General features: G+C 43.2%; 2 protein-coding genes across 5 annotated transcripts in view; one reads left to right on the top strand and one right to left on the bottom strand.

The window, feature by feature from the left end:
• Window positions 1-18680, top strand: part of LOC133377151 (uncharacterized) — a 43248-nt gene extending 24568 nt beyond the window's left edge. The window contains exon 3 of one of the 2 annotated variants that reach the window (XR_009760628.1): window positions 18621-18680. Coding sequence is in view for 1 of the 2 variants with exons in the window: in XM_061610584.1 (XP_061466568.1) it covers window positions 18621-18667 (47 nt within the window). In the remaining variant the exon portion in view is untranslated. The remainder of the gene's footprint in view (window positions 1-18620) is intronic. The other variant, XM_061610584.1, reaches the window with a different exon arrangement.
• LIN7C (lin-7 homolog C, crumbs cell polarity complex component) lies at window positions 8009-26251 on the bottom strand. 3 transcript variants are annotated; one of them, XM_061610585.1, is made up of 6 exons: window positions 26101-26248; window positions 19444-19476; window positions 16112-16230; window positions 15703-15774; window positions 14328-14537; window positions 8009-11983 (listed from the first exon to the last, which is right to left on the bottom strand). In XM_061610585.1, the coding sequence occupies exons 1-6, from the start codon at window positions 26135-26137 to the stop codon at window positions 11828-11830; spliced, it is 627 nt and encodes a 208-aa protein (XP_061466569.1). In that variant the 5' UTR covers window positions 26138-26248; the 3' UTR covers window positions 8009-11827. The 3 variants fall into 3 exon arrangements, with proteins under 3 accessions (XP_061466569.1, XP_061466570.1, XP_061466571.1); XM_061610587.1 differs by having other exon boundaries at window positions 11897-11983; window positions 14393-14537; window positions 26101-26251; XM_061610586.1 differs by lacking the exon at window positions 19444-19476 and having other exon boundaries at window positions 26101-26237.
• Window positions 26252-27697: the final 1446 nt, after the last annotated feature.

Raw genomic sequence — 27697 nt, 5'->3', positions numbered from 1 at the left:
GAGGGAAAAAACCTGAAATGTATATACTTACCCAATTTATGAGATTTCAGATAAACCGGTGGGGGGGGGGACCACCATTTTCTGGCATTGCAGTGAGGTTTTCTAGACATTGCCCAGGTCAACCAAACTGGCTTCACACTGACTGGCTGCAATCCTGAACGGGCGGGGTTAGACTGAGCTACGAAGTGCTATAAAGGACAGATTTGTTTAAAAAAAAGATTTAACAGTCGGGAGTGGCTGTCGCTTTTATGTATATCTTGAGAACCGGACCACCTAGAAACTTAATTTTTTTAAAAAATTAAAGCTAAGAATCTGGGCCACCTAAGGGGCTAAACAGGCGCCGGGTGGCATGCAAAGAATCTAGGTAAAACCCACCTAACCGGGCAATATGGCAACCCTAACTACAACTCCCATCAGCCCCAGCCAGCATGGCCACTGGATTGGGCTGATGGGAGTTGCAGTTCAAACAAGTAACTTTTCTAAGCTCTGCCCAGAAGCCCATGCTTCTGGCACATGTCTTTCATCCACCAATCAGAGGAGCAGAAGACTTCCCCTGCTCTCTCTGTTAACAAACGGCTGGCAAAATTCTCAAAACTTTAACAATCGGCTCTCGCAAGCCCGTACGAGCCGGCTCTAGCACACCACTGGCTGTGTCTCACCTCTCAGTGCCACACAGGCATTCTCTTGCCTGGCTAAAGACCTTTCCCAAGGATTCCATCAGTCAGTGAGTCTCTGCCTCCCCAACATTCCATGGCAGATCTTTCCTTTCCATCACTCAGCCTGGCAGACACAGTACAGTCGGTTTGGATGGAGACCATAAGGCAAAGCCTAATTATTGGAATAATGGGAGGTATTGACCATGCAAACTATCGTATGCAGAGACATTCTGGGGTTGTGTCAGCTCTGCCCTGAGACAGCAGTGCCGGTGGGGCTGGAAATGCCTGGGTCGTTAGCAGGGGAGGAAAGTCCTTAGCCGGCAGTCTGGTTGTAAATCTGCCAGGCAAACGAGGAGGGAACCTGATAAGGGCCAGGCGTGTCTGAAGCTTACTTTCCAAGTCCGAAGTCCAGAAGCGAGGTCAGTAGAGGTCCGGGATCAATGGCCAAGGGGTCAGTCCAAGAGTTGCTGCAGGGAAACTAGGTAAACATGAAGCCACGCCTGACGTTGCAGTCAGCAACAAGCTGAAGCCAAGGGGTGCCTTATAAGGAGCAGGTTTGACAGCAGGTGTGAGCCCTCAGCGTTTGGGCCTTAAGGAGACAGGCCTGCCTCTCTTCTGCCTGACCTTCTGCTGTCTACGTTCTACAGGTGAGGGGGGAGTATCCTGTTCACTGTCTGTGTCTGGCTGCAGGGCCTCTGCTGTATCTGGGGTGCTCTGCAGCTGAGGGGGAGAAGGAGCTGGATTCTCAGGAGTTTCCTCCATTTCTCCTTCTGGGTCTGCTGCTCCTGGGTCTGCTGCTGTTACTCCCGAGTCGTCCTCATCGGAGGAGTCCTCTGACGGGGCCATGACAGGTTGCAGCTGTGTGCCGAACTCCAGAGTAGGGTCCCTTGACACTGTAGGCACTTTCTAAACCTTTCTCTGCAAGGAAAACAACTATCAAATCCATGTGTTAAAAGAAAACTTATTTAAATAGCACAGTTCAGGGGTTCAAAGCACTGCACAAACATTACCTCAATAATCCGTACAACAAGCCCTATATTAGATCAGCACCATATTGCAAATGGGGGAGACAAGATTGATAGTGTTTTGTAACCTAGTTAGATCACAGCAGAGGTGAGACTTGATGCAGAGATTTCTTGCCCCATGATGCACAGCTCACACTCTTCAACAGCAAGGTTGTTGACTAGGACATTACCTTGACACCATATAACACCTTCGCCAAGGGAGGTGCAGTGGCTGTGCATATGCTACTGCACACAGTTCAAGGTTCAGCTTTTAGCATTTAAAGCCCTAAACAACTTGAGACCAGGTTACATAAGGGGCCTCCTCACCCCATACAACCCTCCAGGCAACTGCATGCCCTAGAGGAGAGCTTAGTTTGTAGCAGCTACTGAAGCCATTTTTGTTTAGGAAAGCTTTGTCTAAAATGTGACCCAGTCATTTGTGGGATGTTAGTTGTATAATTCTAGTGATGGTTTTATTGTTCTAAGAGTCTGTATGTTTTGTATTGTTTTATCTTGTTACGCACTCATTCAGTAGCTTCTGACTGTGAAGTGGTTTATAAATCTGTAAAACAAATACATACACAAATAGTTCTCAAAGCTATAGGTCATTACATGCAATTATTTCATGTACTTCCATTTGTGTGGGTTCTCCTAACAATAATTTATTCATATAGGTCTTAATTATTTTATACCCCATTGCTGCTATGAAGTACCTTGGATGATCTGTTTTGGAAAGTAGGAATATACATTTTAAACAGACTATTTATTTATTTCACTCATGTCATGTGGAAATATCACACATTTTCCATCATGGAAGTGTTTTTTGGGTATGAACTATGTAACATGGAAGGGTTTTCTTTTTAGCTGCCTGCAATTTCAAAATGCAAGATATTACAGCAGAACATTTGGAAGGGAGAGCACTAGCTATGCATAGAAAACACTACTCTGTAGAGCTCTGCTGGGCGATTCACTGAGGATGCAATAGAGGCCGAGAGATATGCTCTTTCTGCCTATTTGGCCATTGGGACTCTTCTGAGGTCACACCCCTTTCCTCAAGGCCGGCACCAGCCTGCCCCAGGCCCGCAGCACTGGAGCGCAACCCCTGTATACAGGCCGCATGGAACCAATAACCCCTCCGAGCTTGCCACCTACCTCTAGCACTCCTGTAAATGAAGTGCACCCTATGCCCGAACGCCTGCTATCAACCAAGATGGCGGCAGGGGCATCAGCCCTTTAGGGAAGCTTCTGCTTGCATCTTGTTTTACGGCAGGCAGGCATGCACAGCGCACACAACATTTACAGGAGCGTTTAGAGGTAGGTGGGGCATGCATGGCTTGTGCTAACTATATGGGGGGGAGGTGCCTGGGAGCTCCCTCTCTGTGATCCGCAGCACTGCCGGGACCTGCTGCTGCCACAGATTGCAGAATGGGAGTGCTACCCTCCCATCCTAAGGAGGGGCCCCTCAGGGCCACAAGAGCCCCGAGGCAGGGTCCGACCTAGCCACCCCCACCTTACCTGCTCCACACCCTCTGTGTTTTTGCCTAGGTAGAATGTGTCCTTGAACTCTGGTGACACTTGAATGGAGACTACAGAGTGGTATATCTGTGTGAAGAAACTACCAAAGTGTACAAAAAAATTAACAGCCATTGTTCTGACCACTTTTGCCTCTGTCCCCACCCAACACTGGCATGTGGCCCCAGAAGATTGCCCAGAAAAGAATGTGACCCCGAGGCTGAAAACGGTTCCCCATCTCTGATGTGAGGCGAGGAAAAAACCTACTGGGATTACATAAAAATAGGTACACAGCGACATCCATTTTAACAATCAGTTCAGAAGCTACTTTTCCTCATTTGGCCCCATTCCAATGATTGGCTATACTACTTATTCATGAGTTGGGGCAGAAGAACAAATAAGTGATACATTATTAGAACCCAGACACAGTGTCCATATCCAAGGTGAAACCAAGGTGTGTAAAAGTATTTGCTTCCTTCTCTTAAACAGGAGCCACAGAAGGCAGTCCTAAATGTTTTACTTCCTAGTAGTACTTTCTTGCAGCTGTCCCTTTGACAGTTTAACTAGCAGTAATCAGTAGGTGATATAGTTTAATTCCATACCATGAAGAGAAGGGTCTTGTAGAGAAGTCGTAGAGCACAAGCTTTGAATGCAGAAGGTCCCAGTTTCAACTCTTGGTATCTCCAGATAGAGCTGGTAAAGACACCTATCTGAGATCTTGGAAAGCTACTGCCAATCTGTGCAGACAATATTGAACTAGATCAGCCTTTCCCAACTAGTGGGCCACCAGATGTTGTTGGACCACAATTCCCATCTTTCCTGACCATTGGCAATGCTGGCTGAGGCTGATGGGAGTTGTGGTCCAATATCTGGTGGCCCACTAGTTGGAAAAGGCTGAACTAGATGGACCAATTGTCTGACTCTATGGAAGGCAGCTTATGTTCCTATGAAAGGGGAAAGGCTAACCCACGGAATGGCCCTCCAGTTGTTGAACTACAGCTCCCGCCATCCCTGACCATGCTGGCTGGAACTGGGAGTTGAACATCTGGAGGGCCGCAGGTTAGCCACCCCTCCTATAAACCCTGCACCTACTGCATATCAATTATTTATTTATTTATTAAATTTATTAGTCGCCCATCTGGCTGGTTGTCCAGCCACTCTGGGCGACGTACAAGATAAAAAAAAATACATTAAAACGTTAAAATTTAAAACCATAACAGTAAAAACCTAACCCACCTCAAAAGCCTGCCTGAAGAGCCAGGTCTTCAAGGCCCGGCGGAAGCTCATCATAGAAGAGGCATGGCGGAGATCATTTGGGAGAGAGTTCCACAGGGTGGGGGCCACTATTGAAAAAGCCCTCTCTCTAGTCCTCACCAGTCTAGCTGTTTTAACCGGTGGGATCGAGAGAAGGTCTTCTGAGGCTGATCTTGCTGAGCGGCATCCCTGACGATGCTGGAGGTGCTCCTTCAGATAGACTGGGCTAAAACCGTGTAGGGTTTTAAAGGTCAAAACCAACACCTTGAATTGGGCCCGGTAAACAACCGGTAGCCAGTGCAACTCCTTCAGCACTGGAGTGATGTGATCTTGCCGGCGGCTGCCTTTAATCAGACGAGCTGCCACATTCTGTACCAGTTGCAGCTTCCGGACCGTTTTCAAGGGTAACCCCACGTACAGCGCATTACAGTAGTCTAGGCGAGAGGTGACCAGGGCATGTACCACCGGTGGGAGCAGATGGGTGGGAAGGTAGGGGCGCAGCCTCTGTATCAGATGGAGTTGATACAGCGCCGCCCGGCTCACAGCCGAGACTTGAGCCTCCATGGACAGCTGGGAGTCAAGATTGACCCCCAGGCTGCGGACCTGGTCTTTCAGGGGCAATCGTACCCCATTGAGCACCAGGTCCACATCCCCCAGCCTTCCCTTGTCTCCCACAAACAGTACCTCGGTTTTGTCAGGGTTCAGCTTCAGCTTATTCCTTCCCATCCAGCCACTCACCGACTCCAGGCACTTGGACAGGGTTTCTACAGCCAACCTCGGTGAAGATTTAAATGATAGAGCTGTGTGTCACCCGCATACTGATGACATTGCAGCCCAAATCTCCTGATGATTGCCCCCAGCGGCTTTATATAGATGTTGAACAGCATCGGGGAGAGGATGGAACCCTGTGGCACCCCACAAGTGAGAGGCCAAGGATCCGAGACCTCATCCTCCAATGCCACTCTTTGGTACCTACCAGAGAGGAAGGAATGGAACCACTGCAATACAGTGCCCCCCATGTCTAACCTCTTCAGGCAGTCCAGGAGGATAACGTGGTCAATGGTATCGAAAGCCGCTGAGAGATCAAGGAGGATAAGGAAGGTGCATTCGCCTCAATCCCACGCCCTCCTCATATCATCTACCAAGGCGACCAAGGCTGTTTCAGTCCCATGTCCAGGCCTGAAGCCCGATTGAAATGGATCCAGATAATCCGCTTCCTCCAAGTGCGCTTGCAACTGCTTTGCCACCACCCGCTCAACCGCCTTGCCTAAGAATGGCAAATTTGAGACTGGGCGAAAGTTGTTCAGATCTTGGGGATCCAAGGAGGGCTTCTTTAAGATTGGTTTTATTACTGCCTCCTTGAGCGCTGATGGCATTACTCCCTCTTCAAGAGATGTATTTACCACCACCTTGATCCCCTCACCCAGTCTATCTTTGCAGCTCATAATGAGCCACGATGGGCAAGGATCGAGTAAGCAAGTGGTTGGCTTTAAGGTTGAAAGCACCTTGTCCACTTCATCAGATGGAAGAAGCTGGAACCAATCCCACACCACCAGAGCACCACTGGTCACCTCTGGCTCGCTCACTGTGTCCACAGCGCACGGAATAGCACTCTTAATACGATCGATTTTCTCCGCAAAGTGTTTAGCAAACTCGTCACAGGAGGCCTTAGCATGTTCCATTGGTTCCGGAGCAACTGGACCGACCAGGCTCCAGACCACTTGGAACAGTCTCCTGGGACAGCACTCTGCAGATGCAATAGAGGCAGCATAAAAATCTTTTTTTGCTGCCCTTATTGCCACATGATAGGCTGCTGCAGCCGCTCTAACATGTGTCCGATTGTCGTCAGAGCGAGATTTCCGCCACCGAAGCTCTAGCCGTCTCACCTCCCGCCTCAGAATTTGCAACCGTGGGGTGAACCACGGTGCCGTCTGAGCTCTATTCAGGGGGAGAGGGCGTTTCGGAGCCACCTAGTCTAATGCCCCGGCGATTGCGGCATTCCACCCCTCCACCAGGGTCTCAGCCGAGTGGCTGTGTGCATGCTCCAGAGAGTCCCCAAGCGCATTCAGGAATCCATCAGGATCCATCAGACACCTGGGGCGGACCATCTTAATAGGTCCTCCACCCCCACGGAGGGTTTGTGGCACCGAAAAGTCTATCCTCACCAAGTAGTGGTCTGACCATGACCAGGGGGTGATGGATGTACCCCCAATTTTCAGATCACTCCCCTCCTCTCCCGAGACAAACACAAGGTCAAGTGCATGACCGGCTACATGGGTGGGCCCCCTTGTAATAAGGTGCAGCTCCCAGGAAGCCATGGTTTCCATGAAGTCCCGAGGCGCCCCAGTAAGGATGGCCTCTGAATGTACATTGAAGTCCCCCAATACCAGCAGGTTTGGGGACTGTACACGCACAGCCGAGACCACCTCCAGCACCTCAGCCAGGGAGTCCGTCGTGCAGCGGGGTGGGCGGTACACGAGCAGAATCCCTAGACTGCCCTTTCGGCCCAACCTCCAGTACATGCAGTCTGCCACCTTGGTCTCACAGAGAGGAGGTCTGGTGAGAACCAAGGACCTTTGGTAAATAACCGCCACTCCCCCTCCCCGACTACCGACCCTCGGCTGCTGTGCATACGAGAACCCAGCTGGACACATGGCCGCAAGGATAGGAGCAGCAGCCTCATCCAGCCAGGTTTCCGTAATACATGCCAGGTCCGCGCCCTCATCCAATATCATATCATGGATGAGGGATGTATTTTGGGCAACAGACCTGGCATTGCACAGCAGCAGTCGAAGGCCAGAGTATGGAGTCAAGCATCCCCCAGCTGTCTGTTGGCTCTGGACAGGCCCGGAACAGGGGACAGATATTATGCATCTCTCCCTAGTTCCTCTTACCTGACGTGACCTGCCCCTAGCTTTCCACCAGCTATCTGTAAAAGAAGTAGGCCATGGTGTTCTCCTTCCCTTGCCTGGCCAGCTAGCAACTCTAGGTCTTCGTTCCTTGCTCATGTGCGATAATTTGCACATTTCTACGTTTATACCTTCTTTCACAATTTAGTTGGCCTTTCTTTGTACAGTAAAGGTAAGCAGATACACCTGTACACTGTAACTGATGCAATTTTGCTGGGAAGGAGACCTTGACTTTTGTGGCATGTATTCACTGGTACAATTCAGCCAAAACAGAAAAGGCTGCATGGATAGCCATCCATTGTTTCTCAATAATTTCATTTGATTCTTTCTCTTTTAAGCGTAATAAATACGAAATGGTAATCGCTACTAATCATGTCATTACCAGAGGAGCATTATGTGATCTCAAGAAAACAACAATTATAATTTGAAGCCTTTGTACCTTCTTAGAAATTAGTAGTACCTTAGGTCTTAGTAGTATCACATTAATTCTAAACCTGCTAGACTAAACCTTGAACTGTATTGTGGAGGGAAACAGTAGATAAGAAGTCTTCCAAATATACTCTGAAGTAGAAATTGACTTGTAAGGATACTTTGAACTTTGTTTGTGACTGTAGAACAATAAGGAAATACAGAGCACTCACACACCAAGAAATAAGAAATTTCAATTCTTTATTTTCATGTTTCTAGAAATTTACAGGGCCCTCAAGCAGCAAAATGTACATAGAGACTACACACACAGTATTGTCTATCTTAATTTTTGCTGGTAATTAAATTATTGCATATGTGCATACACCAACACAATATACTCATTGCACCTGTTCAGTAGTATTTCATATGTCCATTTCTTGATTCTCCAACTAATCTAACCTTAATTAACCTGGGCTCAAGATCCCATTTGGACTGCAGCAACTAAGAAAAAAGACCAGTTTTAAGTAGACACAAGCATCTAGCTTTGAAACCCTTTCAGTTTCTATTGATGCAAATTTCAGACATGAGATGGTTTTAGCTCCATGTCTCTTACATACTACTTTTGACAGTTTAGAAAGATAGGAGGCAAAATATATTTTGCCATTGTCTGTCCCCCATCTCACTCTCTACACACCAAATTTTAATCCAATAGATTTGGAGTCTACTGAATTAAAAACCCCAATAGTGCGACCCTATACATGTCTACTCAGAAGGAAATCCCATTGAGTTCAATGGTGATCAATCCCAGGCAATCAGGTAAAAGGATTATAGCCATAAGCACTTTTCTATAGCAGCCCAGGCTACCCCAAACTAACCCTTTTTAGAGAAACAAAGCATATTGCTATATTCAGTAAAAGTAGATTAACAAATTTTATATTTATTTGTCCCTATTCTTTTTAATATAGAAAGCTCCAACACAAATCTAGTATTATATATTTAAAATAAAATACTTCATGATTGGCCCAACTACTTCTTTTGGTCTTAATATTTTAAATATTAAATTGCTCCATAAAAAGCATACAGTTCAACACCATGGTTCTACGGTTGCCTTCTGCAGCAAGGTACATATTTAAACCATGCAATTCAGTGCTCAGTATTATCTAAATGACATTAAAAAAAATTTTTTCCAAACACTTAATGGTTTCAGTCACTAAAACATCATGATGTCCAAATGCTCAGAAAGGACTTAAGGTTACTTGTGCAACCGTACTACATTTTTTTAACCTGCTGTCATCCAGACAAACACAAGATTTATCCTGTGATTAGAATATAAAATCTACTCTTATGACCTTTCATATTGGCACTCTAGCAATATTTGACTGCATGTAGTTAATTCAGAGGACACTTACTCATATCCACTTGCATACATTTATAGCTGAACACTGACATCCAGTGGATAATCAGGCTAATGCTAGATACACCAAGCCAGAAATTTTAAAGTTTCATCAAAGTAAACCTCTTTTTAGTTCTTTAATAAAGAAGGAGGTTGAACCACGGACAATTTTCATCTGAGGCAATAAAGAGTATCAGCCGGTTAGTGGAGAAAAGATTGAAAGCAGGTTCCATGCATCTATTTTGCAATTGACACTTTCAGTACAGGGCTTCTGGGGAAAGCAGAATAACTCTCCATCTTATATACACCCCTCACAAAAATGTTATTCCTGGAATATTGTAGGGCAGAAAATGTCAACATAGTGGCGTGAAGCTCAATCGAGCCATGCTAAAAACTTAGTGATTAAAAGAAGGTAAAAATATTGACATTCAGCAAGACTAAGGTTGCTATCCTAAGCAATAATGAAATAAATCCCAATGAAAACCATACTAATTTCTGAGGAAACACAGTTCAGATTAGGTTTCATTTTATATTGTTCAAACTACTGTCTCTATGAATAAGCATTAGTAAGATAGTTTTATGGCTCCCAATTTTTAATTTGAGAATTACAGACTGGCCCTTTATGTTATCTTTCTGAACAGCTAAAAGTGATTTAAATGCTTCCATGATTAAACTGCACAGTCTATAAGCACGTTTTATGTAGCACATGTTTAAATCAAGTTGGAATATTTCTAACATGAACAGCAATGAAAACATTTATAATGCAGGTCAATATACACTGCAAGACCCTATCATCATCTCCACTGCCACCATAACTCTCTCACAGGTCCAACAAGCTCGCTCACATTTTGGAAACTGCATTACAACCAACACCCACAAGATAAAAAACATATTTGCATAAGCAAAGAGAGGCTGTTTACTAACTGACTTTCTGACGCCCAGAAAGGGACACTTCTATAGTTGCGGGGCTCAGCTGCAAACTGTGGCTCTAGCTGCTGCAAGCACTTTGGCTGGGCAGTGCATATTAAAAGAATGAGACAACTTTAAACTTACACAGAGCTGTGAGGGCCCTGCAGGTTTGAGGTAGCGCATCTGGAAGCCATGGCATAAAGGGACTATGCTGCTCAGGACATTTTCATCCATGGTAGTCTGAGGCGATCAACAGAAATTCTTAGATGCAAAGCACAGCCCACAACAATTTTGGCAGATCACCACCCAAAGGAATTCTTTCAAGATTCCCAGAATCTAGAAAAGACTGTACAACAGGAGATATTTTCTAAGCACCCCATACATACACCTGCTATCTCTTAACAAAAGTTATTAGCTAAAGCTTCTGCTCTGGATTTGGACCTAATCTGCAGACTCTTTGGAGAAGTGGAAGAGCTGCCTAGCAGGAAATTATGTGTGATGTATCAAAATACTAACCAGTTTGGGTTAGAACTATCCCAACAGATTTACACAATGAAGAATGTCTTTTTAGAGAGTAGCATCTGCTACCTTAGTATTTTCACAGAAGAATTTATGGTATCTGTTAGTTAGTTTTTCTATGTCACTATCAGGGCTGTGGAGTCGGAGTCGTGGAGTCGGAAGCAATTTTGGGTGGAGTCGGAGTCAGTTGAAATGTACTGACTCCGACTTCAAAATAAAAACCATATTTTAATATTAATATTAATTCATTAATATTAATACATTAATATACATTTGCCATTTATGAAAGAGTCAGAGCCGGAGTCAGACAGTAGAAAAATTAATATACATTTGCCATTTATGAAGGAGTTGGAGTCGGACAGTAGAAAAATAGAGGAGTCGAAGGTTTGACATACTGACTCCACAGCCCTGGTCGCTATGACAACAGTAAAAAGCATATTCATAGAACTCTCATGTTCCAATTTTGAACAGCTAGTCACCCACAAATGTACCTGATGTGGGTCACATCCATCACTATAAGAGAACAAGTAGACACAGCTGCAGAAGTAACTTACAAGAGTAGACAGACAGGAGTACATACAGTGTTTTCTGCACTGCATGCAACTTTACCTTAGTGAATATAAATATACAACTAGTCAGATATGCTTTCCACTTTCTCAAAATGTTCAGAGATTAGTACAAAAGTATATAATTTATAGGAATTATTACTGCTCAATTTTAGGGTGTCAGTCACTGAAACATTAAATATAAGAGACTGCCTGTTACAAATTATTCACAAAAAGAGGTAAGAAAGTGTCCAAGATGTCATTAACCATATAAAATTATAACTGAAAGCATGCATAGTACTTTCCCATGTAATTATGACTACCTGTATGTAGATGACACGTAAGTGCCAAGAAGAGTAAGACTTGCTCTATATCTGTATCCAAAATAAAGATTTCCAGTTTTAAATAATGCCAAATGGAAAAAATTACTAGAAAAACAGATGTTACAAATGCTGAAAATAGCTTGTTAAAAGGTATTTTTTAAAAACAGTTTACAAATTTGTTTTGATAGTTACAGGTTTGAATTTTAAAGAAAGGATCTGTAAAACCACATCACTAGAAATGCCCATGATAACCTTTCTTCCCAGAAGCGTTAGGATGTTCAAGAGTGATTTGTAAAATACAAAGTGTTAACAACATTTTTAATATCTTTTTAACTGTAAGGTAATGTTTCCATGGGTAAACCAGACAAGCTTTTCCTTAAGATATATGTAAAACGTTAGTTCTGTTGCCTGCGTTTTGCCGATCTCATTTTTTCAAATCGTGACTCCATCTCTTCCAGGACTTTGGGTGTGTATCGTACAACCAGCTTAACTTTCCCTTGAGCCGCTTTTAGCAGTTCTACAGCTTTTTCATGGTGCTCCCCTTCAACACTCTGAAACAAATTTTTTAAAAATTAACCATTCTATTAGTAAATACAAAAAGAGCACTCTTTGTTTATAAGACTAACAGAATGACCTCACATGGAAGAGCCAGGTTTTCTGTTGGCTTTATCATATGTTATCTGTTCCACGAAATTAGTGGCTTTCCAAATTAAGCACATGGTTAAGAAAAAAAACTGCAGTTACTCTAGGTTTCACTTAAGACAGTGTTTCTCAAATTGTGGGTCATGACCTGTAAGTGGATCCCAATGTGTTCCTGGGTACGTTGTGCAATAAAGGTCTTTTTCCTATTTCCAAGGGCTCCCTATCTTTCACTGGGCCAGCAGCACTTCATTATTATTCCCTGAAGAGGCAGGCATTTATTATGACATGCTTAAGTTCTATTCAGCTATACATACTATATTAACATTCAAGTTTACAAATGGGTCATACTTCAAAATGCTTCGCAAGCACTAACTTCATAGCTGACAAGTCTCCTTGGGCAACTAAAACCATTTAATTACAGTAGTGCCCCACCCATATGGCAGGTTACGTTCCAGACCCCCACCGAAAAGCGAAACCCACCGAAAAGCAGAACTCCATCAATAAAATGGCGCCCGACGCCCAAAAAACACAGCAAAAGCGGAACAAGTGCCATATTAGTGGGACCTTACTCTAATTGAAAACCGCCTTAGTGGAACGCCGAAAAGCGGGGCCCTACTGTACAAAGAACCTGTGATGTAAAGGGTTTTGGACTTGGAGATACGAATAACCTTGAACCAGTCATTATCTCAACCTAACCTACTGAACGGAAATAAAGTAAGACTCAAAAATATGATGCCAAGACCTCCCTGGAGAAAAAGCCAGACCCAAATGTGATTGATAAATACGACTACCCTCCAATCAGTACTTTTATTCCATAATTACATCTAGGTTTGAACTGAGAGCATGAAGCTTTGCCCTGCCAATTCATCATTTCTTCCAATCACCTCCAGTGCATTAACTGCATTACCAAGCTTGCCAACAGATCCTGTTTTGTAAGGGCTAATCAAATGCAAACTATTTGTTCCTCCCATTACTACTTCCCGCTTTGTTTTTTAATCCTTGACCGCCCTTCTTTTCCAGTATGCAAGCCAGTGTCTCTGTTGCATATTGGAGTCCATTCCTACCACATTAAAGGTTCTTTCTATCCCTAAGACAGCTAGCCAGACTCCCCATTACATTTAAAGATTTCCCAGCTTCATCAGTACACAACTGGCTTGCCTAGCAAAATTAGTGCCCGCAATCAAAGTTATCAGGAGACGTGAATGAGTTTGGAAAAGGGAAGGATTTCCTCAATGCCACCCACCAACTGGAAGGCTGTGTGGGGACTGGTCAGCTGAGTGTCAATGACAGGGACTTCTCTGGTCAGCCAAAACAGCTCATGTTGGAAGGAGCTGAGCTGCTTTCCAGTGGCTGCCAACTAGAAAATTGAAGCAGATAGCTGCTGGCTGTTACTGCATTCTAATACACTTGTAATTAGAAAAAAAAGTAGATGTGCATGAAAAGTAGTGTTATATGTGGAGAACTGCTAAGGTAACTTGGCATAGAAAACTCAAGGATTCATAACTAGGGATGAATGAATCAATCTATTTCCAGCCTAGCTCACTTTTGTGCATGTTTACTCAAATCCATTCCATCCTCTTTCCTCCCAAAACATATATTTTAAAATGCATCTTGATATTTTTTTGAGCAGGGCACTGCATCAGAACATTTGGGAAGTGTGAAAGTTGGTGGATAATTAAGTTCTAATTAAGGTGATGTGGTTTACATCAGTTCAAATCCAAATTCACTAAAATTGAATTCTGGAAGCCCAGCTTCAATCTTTTAGCATATACGTTCAGCCTTATTTAGTATCACATTTGTATCTTGGCTAGACTGCAAGGAACTTAAGGTGATATACATGAGGCTATCCCAGTTTGTCCTCACAAATCCCTGTGAGGTAGGCTAAGCCAAGAAATAGTTAACAGGCCCCAAGAGCAGAAAGTACTCTTTAGTAGAAAAGATAGCATTGCACAGAGTCTTACTAATGTTCTTTTAACCAACACAGGCTCTAGTTCTCCTTAGAATATGTAGCCTTATTAATCCAAAAAGTTCCTCATTTAATAGCAGACTTCTATTAGCACTAGTTAATTTATGAATGCAAATCTAAAATAGACTCCATAATATTTTAGTTTTCATTCTAATTTGTAAAACGAAAATGGAAACCCTACTTTACATACTGCAGAGTACACACAAGACCAAGCAATTGATGTCCCCTCAATGCCATCAAGTGGTCACAAGTAGCTACTACAAGTGGAAGTTAAATTCCATCCCTACCACTCCGTTTACAGAAAGAAGCTGGTCTCCACGCTTCAATCCCCCGTGTCTATCTGCAATACCACCTGGGATAATTCGGGATATATAGATTGGAGAATTTTGCTCTTTGCCGCCCATGATGTTGAATCCAAGCCCTTCTTCTGTTTTGGGGAGTTCAACGACTCTGGGATGGGAATGTCCTTCACTGGCAGCAAAGGCAGCAACAGTGGCCTGTAAAACATAGAAATCTCATTTCCCTCCCAGTAATTCATAAGGTTTGAAGTCTGTTGGATTGTCCACCCTAGAGGCAAATATTTCAAAGCATCTTGCTCAATACTACCAGTACAAGTTTAGGATACACCCTGTTCAGATACACTTCAGAGCATTTTTAATCTCAGGGATGCTTTTCAGGAGATGGTTTGTACTCCAACTCAAGACACCCAAGTTAAAATAAAAAGCAAACTAACCAAACATATGCAGTTTTACTTACAACTATATTTTCTTTGAAGATACATGCACAAAGAGAAGCAATCTGTTCCCACTTGCATATATTTTGAAATAAAAGGCTCAGTTAATACACACAAGTTCTCCATAACAGACACAATACCATGTATTTTTAACTTGGATTCTATAGATCCATGTACAAATTGTGCAAATGGGAGTCATGGTACACAACAGAATTCTCCAGGCACAAGCAGTATATCTCATCCTGCCCTGTACTCCTTCCAAAATCCTCAGGAATCATCTAGTGACAGCTATTACCACACGACCCAGGTGTGGATGATCCTCACTTTCCACACCCTTGTACTGAGGAAACACCAGGACTAATCCATTGCACTGACTGTGTGCAGTAAGAAACCTGTTTTAGCATCCCATGCATTTAGGTAGGTAGTCAATAAACATGTAGTATCTGTGTATGAATGCATTAGCAAAGATTAACTGCTTCAATGCATGAAGAGAAAAGCCAACAACAACAAGAACTTTAAAACGGAAATGTTTTTGGAGAACTTTGTCTTTGGTAAGGAGACTTTCTTGCATTCTTCCCAGTTTATCTAAAGTCTCCAGTTGCTTCCACTGTTTGCTTCACTGATATATCTATTGAGCAGCACAGCTCAACAGGTAGCAGCACAACTTGCTGAGATATTTTCATAGTTTAATACCTTAAACTTTTATATATTGGGACTGACAGATGAGCTTTAACACATTAACCTTTCCTAAAGGATTTCCCAGGCTATGGTCTGAAGGCACATGAGGCCACCACCTGCTAAGCATGTCTCGGTCTGGTCAGTGCCTGGATGTGAGACTGCCTGGGAACCACATGTATGCCATCTTGGGTTCTATGATGAAAGAAAAGTGGGATATAAATGTAATAAATAAATAACAAAGGGGCTCTTACCTTGGCTGTAGCATTAGCTCTCACTTCTGGGCTACTGCTGATGTCCACTGTCTCATATACATGCTCATATACCTTTTGAAAACAAACATATTCAGATATTTGATAGACTGGTTAGGGGATGACTAAACCAAGCCGCAAGAACATTTCCAAACAAACTGTTGATTTACTATAATTTTGAAAATAAAGCTGAATGCTAATCAGCACTAAACATCTGCAGTAGACTGCTTTTCTTTCAGGTTAACAGCTATTACATTTTAACAGCATACTTATGTTGAGTTTTGAGTCAGGAAACAAGATTTGTGTCATTCACTATTAGTTTTATCCCACTCGTCAGCAGAAGAGGGCTCCCAGAGCGGGTTACAAATATCAATGACAAGACATTGACATACCCCCCCCAAAAAAACCTTACCTCCCTCACTGCATTACAGAATTCACTTTGAAGGACCCTTTGCAAAGCCTGTAGTTTCTGTGGAGGTACCTCTCCACTCCTTTGTAACTTTTCCAACAACTCAATAGCCCGACAGATGTCTGCAAAAAAATAGTAGCTCATATTATCTCCCTTCCTAAGTTTTACACAAAGAACAGTATTAATTTATTGTTTCTACTATTCTCAACACTACACTGGAATGACATTTAAGCCTTCCTGTTGTCATTACCTTCCATTTCAAATTAATGAGATTTTAACCATGGCCCCTTTTGCCTTTCTATACCTTAGTCCAGGGATAGGGGACATTTTTCTCTGGTGGGCCAGATCTGTACCTACCCTACCCCTCACACACCAATTTTGACAGGTGGGCGTGGCTTCCCACCTGTTAATCACATAATTTCACAATGATGTCAGGTGGCAAGAATCATGGAGGTATGCTGGGAGTGTGCTTTCCAAGTGGTTTTTTCCCAGATTACAAAGGGGTTTGTATTAAACCCCCTGCTAAACTGGAGGCATTTTTCCTCCATTTTAGCAGGAGTTTAAATGCAAAGGCCTTCCTGATTCTAGAGCAAGGCACACTCTCACTGCCCATCAACTGATCTGGATGAGCTGATGGGTGGTGGAAGCACACCTTGGTGCAGCAAAGGAACTATCGGGAACTCACTTTAAGCTGCTGACTTCATATATGATGGTGGTGGGCACGGTTTGCCAGGAACAGCTTGGAGGGCAAAACTGGGACCCTTGGTGGGCCAAGGTTGGCCCACAGCCTGGAGGTTCCCCACCCCTGCCTCAACCCATTGTTTTCTGGCTGTTTCTTTTCCATGATAATGGACATAATCACTCTGTTCTTTACCCAGCTCTCACAATGTCTCACAGTAGGCCTCCCTGTCTAATTATCCTTGTCATTATTTTCATATGAGATACATTAGAAAATGACAATCTTAGGATACAGCTACCTAGGAGTAGGCTTCATCAAACTCAGTGTCATTTACTTCCAAGCAAGCATACTTTCAGGGAATTGCACTGTAAAACATAATGCTGACCACTACGCTTTTGGTTGGTCAAAGATGACATTAAAGGAACATTCTTCATTAGTGTTGTTTCATCAGTGTCCAGCATTTCGTCTTTTAAGTTTTCTGTATTTCTATAGAGTCCCCCCCCCTTCTCAATTTACATTCCCAACATGGCAACAGGAGCAAAGATCCAAACCTCTGGTACGTTATCAGGCCCTTTCAGTATTGAAGAAACACCTCCTACATAGCTCAGGTAATGTTTATTGGCCCAATTACATGATCCAGAGCCAATTATACTGCTGCTGACCATGGAACTGAGGTACTGATTCAGTGTTAAAAACAATGCGATCAGCCCCTGCCTATATACCTCAGCTTTGTGGGAACCACACAGAGCTTGGGAAAGCTCTGGCAGGGACTGCTCTGTCTGTAGTGATGAAGAAACAGGCACTAATTTTGCAGTGCTCTTTGATGCAGTCTTCTCCCCTTTAAAGACTGCTTGAGACCCCACCTTTGGGGGGAGGTGACTGCTTCAAAGAGTACTTGCTTTAAGACAGCCTCCGCACGAGGACTGTCTTAAAGCATTTTGCAAAGCTGTTTGAAGCAGTGTCCCCCACCCCTTTAAAATTCACTCTGGCAATCTTTAAAGAGAATGGAAGACTGCTTCCAACAGCACTTGCTTGGATCACTGTCTCTTTGCATCAGCCGATGCATGTGTGTGTGTGTTCCTGCTTAGCACTGAGTCCTCACATACACACACTGAGCCCAGTGCTAAACAGGATTGCTTTCCCTTCATATTGGCTGATGTGAAGGGAGAGTGACCCTGCTTTGTGCTAGGTTCCTGCTTTACACAGTGCTTCAAAGGCTCCCGACAACCAGCTGGGTTGTTGGGTGCTTTGGAAGCTGCACAAAGTGGGCTTTGGGCAAGATCTGCCCTTACCTGTATGACATCAGGTGTAGGACGGATTAGTGTAGCTTGCCCTAAATGGCCTGGCAGGCCAAACGTGGAAGCCTATGGGCCAGAGGTTCCCCACCTCAGATAAGAACATATCCCAGAAGTCTCCACAATCAATGCACAGGGCTTCCATTGCAGACAGCTCTGTGTAAAGTGTTCCCCCAAGCAAGAAAATGTGAAAAAGGCTGCTCAAACAAGTAAGTAGGTATGGGGAAATTTGGCCCTCCAGAAGTTGCTGAACTGCAACTCCCAACAGCCCCAGCAAGCATGGTTAATGGCCAGGGATGATGGGAGTTGTAGTTCAGCAACATCTGGCAGGCCAAAGGCTCTCCATATCTGATTTAGAGCAAAAAGCAGACTTGAAACCATTGACGTAAAGGGAAGGGGGGAGACCACAGATAATGTTTTACATAAATTACTAAGTTAATAGGCAGGTCAAAGGGTAAGACCCTTTGACTTGAACAGAGACCACGAACTCTGCAAGAATACATTTCCACTGAATACTCTCTCTCCCTTTGGGTTTTAGAACATCATTGGAGCATTGCAAGTCAGAAGTTTGCCCTCATGCAATGAGCTGTTGAAAAGAAGGCAAGTACAATTGCTGCCAGATACACATGCCATTCCAACAAAGGAGCATAAATCCCTGATCCTATTCACTATGGTGGGAGTCCTTTAGGGCCTTTCATAGAAAAAGACTTCATGGAAATAAGACTTCAAGACCTTTTAAATTTGTCTTTACTATCAATTCCAACATTTTCTTGTAAAGTAGTTGCTTCTACAATCAAGTACTTGTTCAGACAGACACTGAGCAATACATTAAGCATTCCATTCCTGTCTTTAGTAGCAGGTCACTCACAGTTGTACTTCATGTTACAAAATTACATGATACCTGCTCTAAGTAGCCAATCTTAATATTTCACAGAATACTAACTGACTTCCTGCTATTCAGTTAAGTGAACTTCATTCAAAAGAGCTACTATGGGATGTGCTGGGATTTAAAAAAAACCCAGAGGGAGTCCTCAAATGTAAGTAACAAAAAGACAAAGTCACAAGAACCCAAATGACAAATAAAATTAAAATTATAATTGGACATGAACAATTATACAAATGTACACATATACCAAATTACAAAATACAAGTTATCTAAGCTGTGGTTACTGTATTAAAAACAATGTAGTTATCCAAATAATATTAATAGTAATTAACAAGATCTCCAAGATTGTATCTTGTTTCATATTTATTCAGAAACAAATTACAGAATATTATATTGTTATATGTATATAACATATAATGTTTTATGTATAATTGCTTATATCCAGTAATCACTTTCATTATATGCTGGGATTTACCATTGTCCCCATCTTCCAGAGCTAGGAATGGGCCTACAAACAGAAAATGAGAAAAATGATTTTATACGATAGAGCTCTATGTTTCATCTGCCAGATCCAGGCTATGGGACAATAAAATAAAATGATTATTTGAAAGCAATTGCCAGAAGCTTCACTACTGGGCATGGAAATAATTAAGTCCTCTGTTGTTGTCTCTGTTACCCAGCAAAACAACTGAGAAAAACAGTATTTCCCAAAGTTTAGTCTTTGAAGATTAGAAATCAAGGCATTGCGTGACAAAGTGCCAGCAGCTGAGCAAGCCTCATATTCCTGCAATATTGTTTAATTTGCCTTGAGTGATTGAGCAGCAAAGGATAAAACATTGTCCAGTACAAATATGAGGGTTGCAATACGCCACTATAATGACTGGTAGAAGTTAAAAAGGGGGGGAAAAACCAGAATCTTTGGATAACTAAAACATGGTGACTGCTGAACAATAACACCAGAATCTATCGAACATGAGCATAATGCATTCATGGAAGAATATCATCATGGCTTAAGATGGCTCACTTATACTCTCCTACTACTTGAGAATCCCTAGGTTGTCAACTGTTACAAGAGTTGCCACTGAAATTTGCCTGAAGTGAACATTTTGAAGGGAATTTGGAAGATCTCACGCAGACAGAACATCAAAGAAAGTAGGAGAGTTTCAATATTAGCAGCGTTTCTCAGGGAGCTGTGCATATCTCTATCCAGTGGGAACTTGTGACCCAGTTTTATTTGGAATCACACATGTACAAATCAAAGAAAAAGCTTCACATGAAGGTTTTAAAGGTTGAACAGCAGCTGTTGAACAACACTGCTTTTGAGGCATGCATGAGTAGAGTAAGTTAAAACTGATCTTTCCTTCTAGGTCTCGTAGACCAAAGAAGCAAAACCCATGCAGGATGCGGTGCTAAGGCTCCACATAGACCAAGCAACATGCATGATGCCGTTTGACCTCATTCCATAACTAATAACAAGGCTAGTCATCAGTGCTACTAAATTTTGTCCTTTGCTATAGCTTTACACACACTAAATTTTAATCCTCTTGTTCTCTCTCAAAAAACACAGCAAATTTCTCGGGACCTTGAGACATCAATCATGAAAATCAAGATCTAAACTTCTGTTGAAGAACCATTAAAATGCAGCATACAATCCTTGACCTTCAAAGCAACTCCAAGATAATAATTATTTTGTCTTCTAAACAATGTTATTCTTTGTATCAGCAACTCTATGAAAATCAGCTGTTTTATTGATTTTAAGCATTTATCCAAGCATATTCTAAATATAAATGTTAGAAGGCTAAATATTTGCTAGAAAGTCCATCATTGCTTTCCAGTTTTTCTAATGGAATTGCAGGTAATCTCTTTTTAAAACCAAAGAAAAGGTGTGGGGAAAAGAACGGATTTTATATTTTGTCACCTGCTTAATAAAATTTGTTTTGGCAGCCAGAAAACTACTCTTCAGTTGCTTAAAATGGGATAAAAACTGACATAGTTTTACTTTTTAAAAATTAGATACTTTCCCAGGAAGAAATATTTCAAATTCTGCAAAGAAAACATTAACAACAGATATATCTTTCCCCACACAACTGAGGCTGCAATCCTAACCCCACTTACTTTGCAGAAAACCCCACTGAATTCAATAGGACTTACTTCTGAGCAGACATGGTCAGGATTGCACTTTTATTTTGTTTAGGGTTCTTTTCACACACAGAGAAGGCACATATAAAGAGGTAGAACAGATCCTGCTAAAATGGTAGCTTATTGCAGAACCAGACCAAGTGTAGCTAATCCACTGGGAAAGCATCTATTGTCATGATCAAATGGGGAGCAGGCACTAATAGCAGGGAGCAAGGCCTATATGCAAGTTTTGCTCTCTGGTCACTACAACATTTCTTATCTATGAAGAGTCACAAATGAAAAACAGAGTTGAAACACTTATTTGAAGCTTACAATCGTAACCTCTGGCCAGTCATTCTCTTAGCTTAAACCTTCCTTACAGACCTGTTGTGAAGATAAAAGGAAGGTTGAAAATCATGTATTTTTAATTCCTTGGAGGAACGATACAATATAACCAACAACAGAGAGACCAGGTCATATCAGCACGAGAATTAGGATAGCCTTGCCACCTGAAGATTTATTAAGCACACGTGTGCACGCACACACACACACACAAAGGTTAAAGCAAAATAATCCAATACCATTGCCTATCCCTTACTCAGCGGCTCACTTTGCCTTTATTAGAGAGACAGATACACAGAAGCAGGCCCGCCCTTAGCATGTGCGGGGCCCGGGGCAAAAGCATAGTTGGGGGCCCCACACATTCTTTCCCTCTCTCTATACATATTTAAAGAGAGAGAGAGAGAGAGAGAGAGAGATTTTATTTACAAATATATGTAATTATAATATTTACATATCATCTTCATTATTCCCTTTGGAAAATAGTGACTGGTGCCCCTGTTTTGACAGATGTGTGAATAAGGCTAAGAGAAAGTGACTTTGCTAAGGTATATTTTCTTGGCTGAGATAGGGTTTGCACCTGAATTTCCCATATTCAAACAAAATACTTTTCAGTAGCAAATACTTTTCAGTAGAGCACAGTGATGCTTTATCCTCACGTCATAATATTGGTAAGTTTTGTCCATAGAATTGTCACTAGAATTTCAAGAACTTGGTGTCAGTTTTGTTCCTATTGATATGTTAACTGCATTAGAAACATCAGGTTTAGGAAGAACATCTAGGCCAGCATGAAGTTCTTTTTGAAACATTTTGTTTCTGTGATTTCTTTTTCTCCAAACTGAAAGTCAAATATTTGTATTCACAGAATGATAGTGAAACAAATGGTTGCAGTTTCTTACTTTTTAAGTGAGATGGACTGATTATACAGCACAGTGATGCACAGGGCTAGCGTGAAACACATCTGAGAATAGCTAAGTTATCTGAGCAGCAGCGGCTTGTAGTTTTAGCGGCTGGGAGCTGCCACGGCTACTTTTTAAGCACAGCTCCTATTTGCAGCCTTAAGCTTCAGACGGCGGTGGCGGCTGCTCATATTTTCAGCCGCGGTCTCCCAGTCAGGCCACGAAAAATACGAGTGCCACCGCCGCCTGGGAGTAACAGAGCTGGCGGCAAAGGGGCAAAAAGGTTGCAAGGAGAGCCGCAGCTGCAGACTCCCACCAAGGCTTGTCTCACTGGAGACGTGTGAGCCCAAACAGGGGAACGGCAGCCGCCGGAGCCCCCCAAAAAGTGCCAGAGCCCCCAACAAAGGGGCTGAGGAGGGGGGAAGAAAGTAAAAAAAAACCACCGACAAGCACGGCCCCCCCCCAAAGCATGGAGCCGGGGGCAACTGCCCCACTTCCCAGTGCCTAGGGGCAGCTCTGCACAGAAGTGTCATGCTAAGTCCTTGAACTTAAGCCAATTTTCTCCCAGTGGCTTTAGCAGAATTAAGTAGTCTTAAATCCAAGTACTTTAGCTTAACTGCATTGTTGACTAGCTTCTTGGGTACACACAAGTACTATAGCTTCAATGATCATCAGAGATCTTCTCCTTCTAGACAAAGCATAAAGTTTGTTGGTTCCTAATCCACCTTCTCACCTCCAAAGCCAGTACTGATTTTTATTTCTTAGTCATTTTAGACTTAGACATGTGGCTTTAAAAGTTCCATTATACTTTGTTTGACTATAAACCTGTAGTCCTCTAGACAAGGTTGTACTCCAGTTACCATCAGCTCCTGACAGCATGGGCACTAGTCAGGGATGATTTCTTTCTTTCCAAAAAGCTCTCTATATGGCTATGGAGAATGGAATCTAGCAACATCTGGAGGACCACAGATGACTAAGCTACAATTGTAGCCCAAACAGGGACATCTCCTTCTAGCTTAAAGCTGCCTGCCTAGCAGGGCCGGCTCCAGGCATGCAGGGGGCCTTGGGAATCAGCTTGCCCTGGGCCCCCAGTGGGTGGGTGGGTGTGCAGCCCCCCTCCCAGTCTAGTCTTTACCATTGCCCTTAATGAAGATGGCGGCCATGGTTTCCCCAAGGGGAATGAAGCCTCTGCCGCCATCTTTGTCGATGGCACATGTGCATGCTACGTGCGCACATCTCTGCCATCAACTAAGATGGCGGCAGCGGCTTCAGTACCTTAGGGAAGCTGCAGCCGCCATCTTCATGAAGGGCAATGCTAAAAAGCCGGCTGACAGGTAAGTGGGGGGCATGGGGGAGGCGCGGATCACGGAAGGGGAGCGGAGGGTCCCTCAGGGGCTCCTGTAGCTCCAGGGCCCTCGGACCAGTGCCCAACCTGGCTGCCCTTTAGAACCGGCCCTGATGTCTAGGCACAGGTTCTCTTTCCATTAGGCTAATCTGATCATATGAATTTGCAACTGGAGTTATGTCTACATATTGTTCAACTCGAGCCACAATAATATAGACTTTGGGAGGTGGGAAAATATAGCAGAGCATGTAAAGGAACGACATCAGGATCAAAGCTCACATGTATTTAATTTAAAAGCAGCTGAATCTTTGAAGCGGGTGGGTGGAGTGTTATTTTGAAAATTCACTAGAGCAAACAACATCCCCTATTGGTTTCACCATGTATAGTTCATTAATTTAAATTTTATTATTTTACAAGTGTTATCTTGTTTATATCTAAAATAATCATGGGGCATTTTTGTTATTTCCATTTTCTGTGCGTAAAAGGGGTCACTAAGGCTAAGATATAATGGACTGCAACAAGGCCAACAGTTATTTCATGCCTGAGAAGATATGAGAACCCTCACGACCAGGTAAAAGTTAAAGACTAGCCATTATACCACACAAGCTCCAATGGATTATTTTTTTAAAAAAACTTATTTATCAGCAATTCATACTACAATTTAGGATGGTCTCAGTGGTCAATGCCTAAATCCTGTTAAAACACAGTCTGTGGATAATCTCACCAATTCACATTAATGGTTGGGGAAATGCAGCAGTTGGTAGATATGTAAGAAAGGAGCATCCTGGGAAACAGCATAGCTGGCCAGCCAACCAGCAGGCTCCGTTGAAAGGAGACCTCAATACTACATACAACATTTTGCATGTCCACAAGCCCTAAGCCCTAAGCACTTGATTCCGGTGCCTAGGAATCTGAAAATGTATTTCAGTTTGCATCAGCAGACCCAAATGCTTCCAGGCTCTTATGAATTAGATCTCCCTTCTCACTTCTAAAGCCTACCAATCTGTGCAGCAATTCACAGAGCATTTTTCACTGAGGCTAAAGAACACTAATCTAAACTTCCATAACTCTATAAAGCCCTATACAGCTCAGGACCAGCATACCTGAAAGACCGTCTTACCCCTTATAAACCCAGCCGATCACTGCGCTCTGCAGGTGAGGGCCTCCTGCAGATACCATCTTATCAGGAGGTTTGTTCTGTACAATATAGGAAATGGACCTTTAGTGTGGTGGCACCTACTCTGTGGAATTCCCTTCCCTTGAATATTAGGCAGGCACCATCTCTGCTATCTTTTTGCCACCTTTTGAAGACTTTCCTCTTCCAACAAGCCTTAAGTTGAGACCTATCCCAGTCTGCATCTGTGTTAGAATTGCTTTTAATACGTATTTTAATATCTTTAACCCTTTTTAAAACATGTTTTTAAAGTTTTTTTAAATTGTCGTTTTGTTTTAATGTATTTTAAGGTCTTTTTATGACGTTTTAAAGTGTTCTTAGTGTTTCTGTTTGCTGCCTTGGGCTCCTGCTGGAAGAAAGGGCGGAGTATAAATAAAATAATAAATAAATAAAAATAAACTCGAAAGGCAATTTTTGAGCCCAGACTAAGGAGAACGGGTTCATTTCTTTCCAGAATAGCAACCAAAACTGAACTTTCACAAGGCTTTATGCTGTTCTTTAGCCTTCTCATGCACACTCATCCACAGCCCACTGAGTCCCATCTCCAGCAACAGCTACATAACCCCCTGACAAGGCAAAGAATACAAGAGGAGATTGTTTTGTTAGGTGTGCGAAGAGAAGAGCCCTGCTGGATCGGGCAAAGGCCCAAGTAGTCCAGCATCCTGGACTAGCCATCCAGATGTCCAGGGGAAGCCCGCAAGCCCTGAGCACCACAGCACTCTCCCCATCTGTGATTCCCAGCAACTAGCATTCTTCTGGGAGGGCAGGATATAAATTTAATAAATAAATAAAACAAATATTCAGAAACATAGTACATCCGACAGTGGAGGTAGAACATAGCTATAATGGCTTGCAGCCACTGATAGCCTTATCCTCCATAATTTGTCGAATCGTCTTTTAAAGCCATCCAAGTTGGTGGCCATCACTCTCCCTTGTGGGAGCGACGAGAATGTCTAGACTAGAGGGGGAAGCCGCTGAGAGACGGAAATACACTCCCCATCCACCCCGTTGGAGGATGCTTGAGGGGCGGATGCTGCCGCTGCCACTGGCAGGTATTCCTTCACTTCGGTCGCGATGAGCCTTCCCTGAAACCATCAGGCTCCGGACTTAATTGGCTGCCAGGCGTCTTGGGTTTACTTTCGCTCTCTCCCCACATATATACAATACGCCGCCCTTCCGTCCGTTCCTTAGTACATCCGGCTTTCCCGTCCCTCCAACAGAGGCCACCCTTTTTCCTTCGCTTCCCTTTGCTTTCACCTCTCTCAAGCCGCACAGGCTCCCCCAGCGCCGCCATCTTCTTCTCCAGCTGTTCTCAGGGAAGTGACGCCCGGCAGAGGCGGTACTGTTAAAAAAAAACGCGACAACGGGAAGGAGGAGCAGCGACGGCCGCCGCCTGCTACTACCTTCCCAGGCTCGATTTGTGCTTTCCCTTCCTCACCGAAACTACCTGAAGTGGCTTCGCTGCGGCTTGCCCTCGTACAGCCCGATACTTTTACTCGGAAGTACGCACCACCGGGTTCACTGGGAGTTACTCCCAAGGAACGACAGCTCTCTATGTGTCAATTCTGTTTACAAACGTCCAGGGAAACGGAAATACTCCCCCCTAGTAGGTATTCACCCTTCAGAGAAGACATAGTAGATATCTCAGTACTGAGCGAAAGCAACGTGGCGGAATCATTCTAGAGACAAAGAGAATAGTCACCACATCTATAGTAAATTTGGGGAGAGGACCTCGCCTGCTGGCCTCACCTTGAAGGGGCCAGGTATCCCACTTGTACCCAACATCTGTGTGACGATTCTGAATTTGAAAATTAACAACATAAAATCTACAAAGATTGCATCCTTAAAACAAAACAAACAATACATCATAAAGCAATGTATCAAGGTAGTACATCAACATAGTTGAATGACGCTTCAGTGAAAGTCTGGGTGAACAGGAAAGCTTTAAGTAGACACCTTAATGACAATACTTTAGGTGCCTGTCTGATGTTCGTTGGAAGCACATTCCAAAGGGCAGGTGCCACACTAAAAGCCCTGGTCTTAGTGGACAGAAGAGAAACCTCAGAAACATCCAGCACTTGTAGGAGTGTTTTCTCCTAGGATCAAAGTGACTGGTGTGTACACTTCATGCTGAATGCATGGATGTTGGAAGGTGGAGCCAATAGGTACAATCCTGTTCCTCTCCTCACATTTAGTATGTTCATGGAGGCAAACATCTGAACAAAACTAACATGGCACACACTGGATTGTCTTGGGATGCATACTAAGGTTGCAATGCTAGCCATGCTTGCCCACAAGTAAGCCCCACTGAACTTAGTGTCACTTTCTTCCAAGTAAAAATGCATAAGACTAGGATGTCATCTTTCCTTCCCCCCTACTAGAAAGTCACACACAAGTCTGTGCACAGCGTGGCTAAATCCACATCAGAAGCATGGAATCCTGGACTTGTATTTATGGATAGCCCACATACAGTGGAGTAAACTTGATCTTTTAACTTGTGTCCTGTAGTTGTGCAGTTTCCCGGATGAAACAGGAACCCAAGTAGTTTTCTGTGTGGGTGCATCCTGAGTGGTCTCGACAAGTTATAACTCAACCCCAGTTCCCCATCTATAAAGTTGGAAAGTTACTAATATGTAACACAAGGATGTTGTGAGGACTGCCAAGATAACAACATTGTACATACAAGTGCATTGTATCTGAAAAATACAGCCAGTATGATCTTGTGGATGGAGACTTGGTTAAACCTAGATATTCTGGGAACAGATGCAACTGACTGGTAGTCCAATATGACCAGTGCCGTTCAACTATTTTTCTTCAGGAGCAAAAAACCTTTAACCTTATTCAGCTGTCCTAT

Source organism: Rhineura floridana, chromosome 2, assembly GCF_030035675.1.
Source record: "Rhineura floridana isolate rRhiFlo1 chromosome 2, rRhiFlo1.hap2, whole genome shotgun sequence".
NCBI classification, from domain to species: Eukaryota; Metazoa; Chordata; class Lepidosauria; order Squamata; family Rhineuridae; genus Rhineura; species Rhineura floridana.
Note: the sequence above shows the minus strand (reverse complement) of the source record. Positions and strands in the feature narration are given on the sequence as shown.

Coding starts and splice junctions, on each gene's coding strand:
- LIN7C (XM_061610585.1), bottom strand. CDS start 26,137: ATGGCGGCGCTGGGGGAGCCTGTGCGGCTTGAGAGAG. Junction 15,775..16,111: donor TCTGTAATGCAGTGAGGGAG/GTAAGGTTTTTT, acceptor TGTTTTCAAAAG/GTATATGAGCATGTATATGA. Junction 14,538..15,702: donor GAGCTAATGCTACAGCCAAG/GTAAGAGCCCCT, acceptor TATGTTTTACAG/GCCACTGTTGCTGCCTTTGC.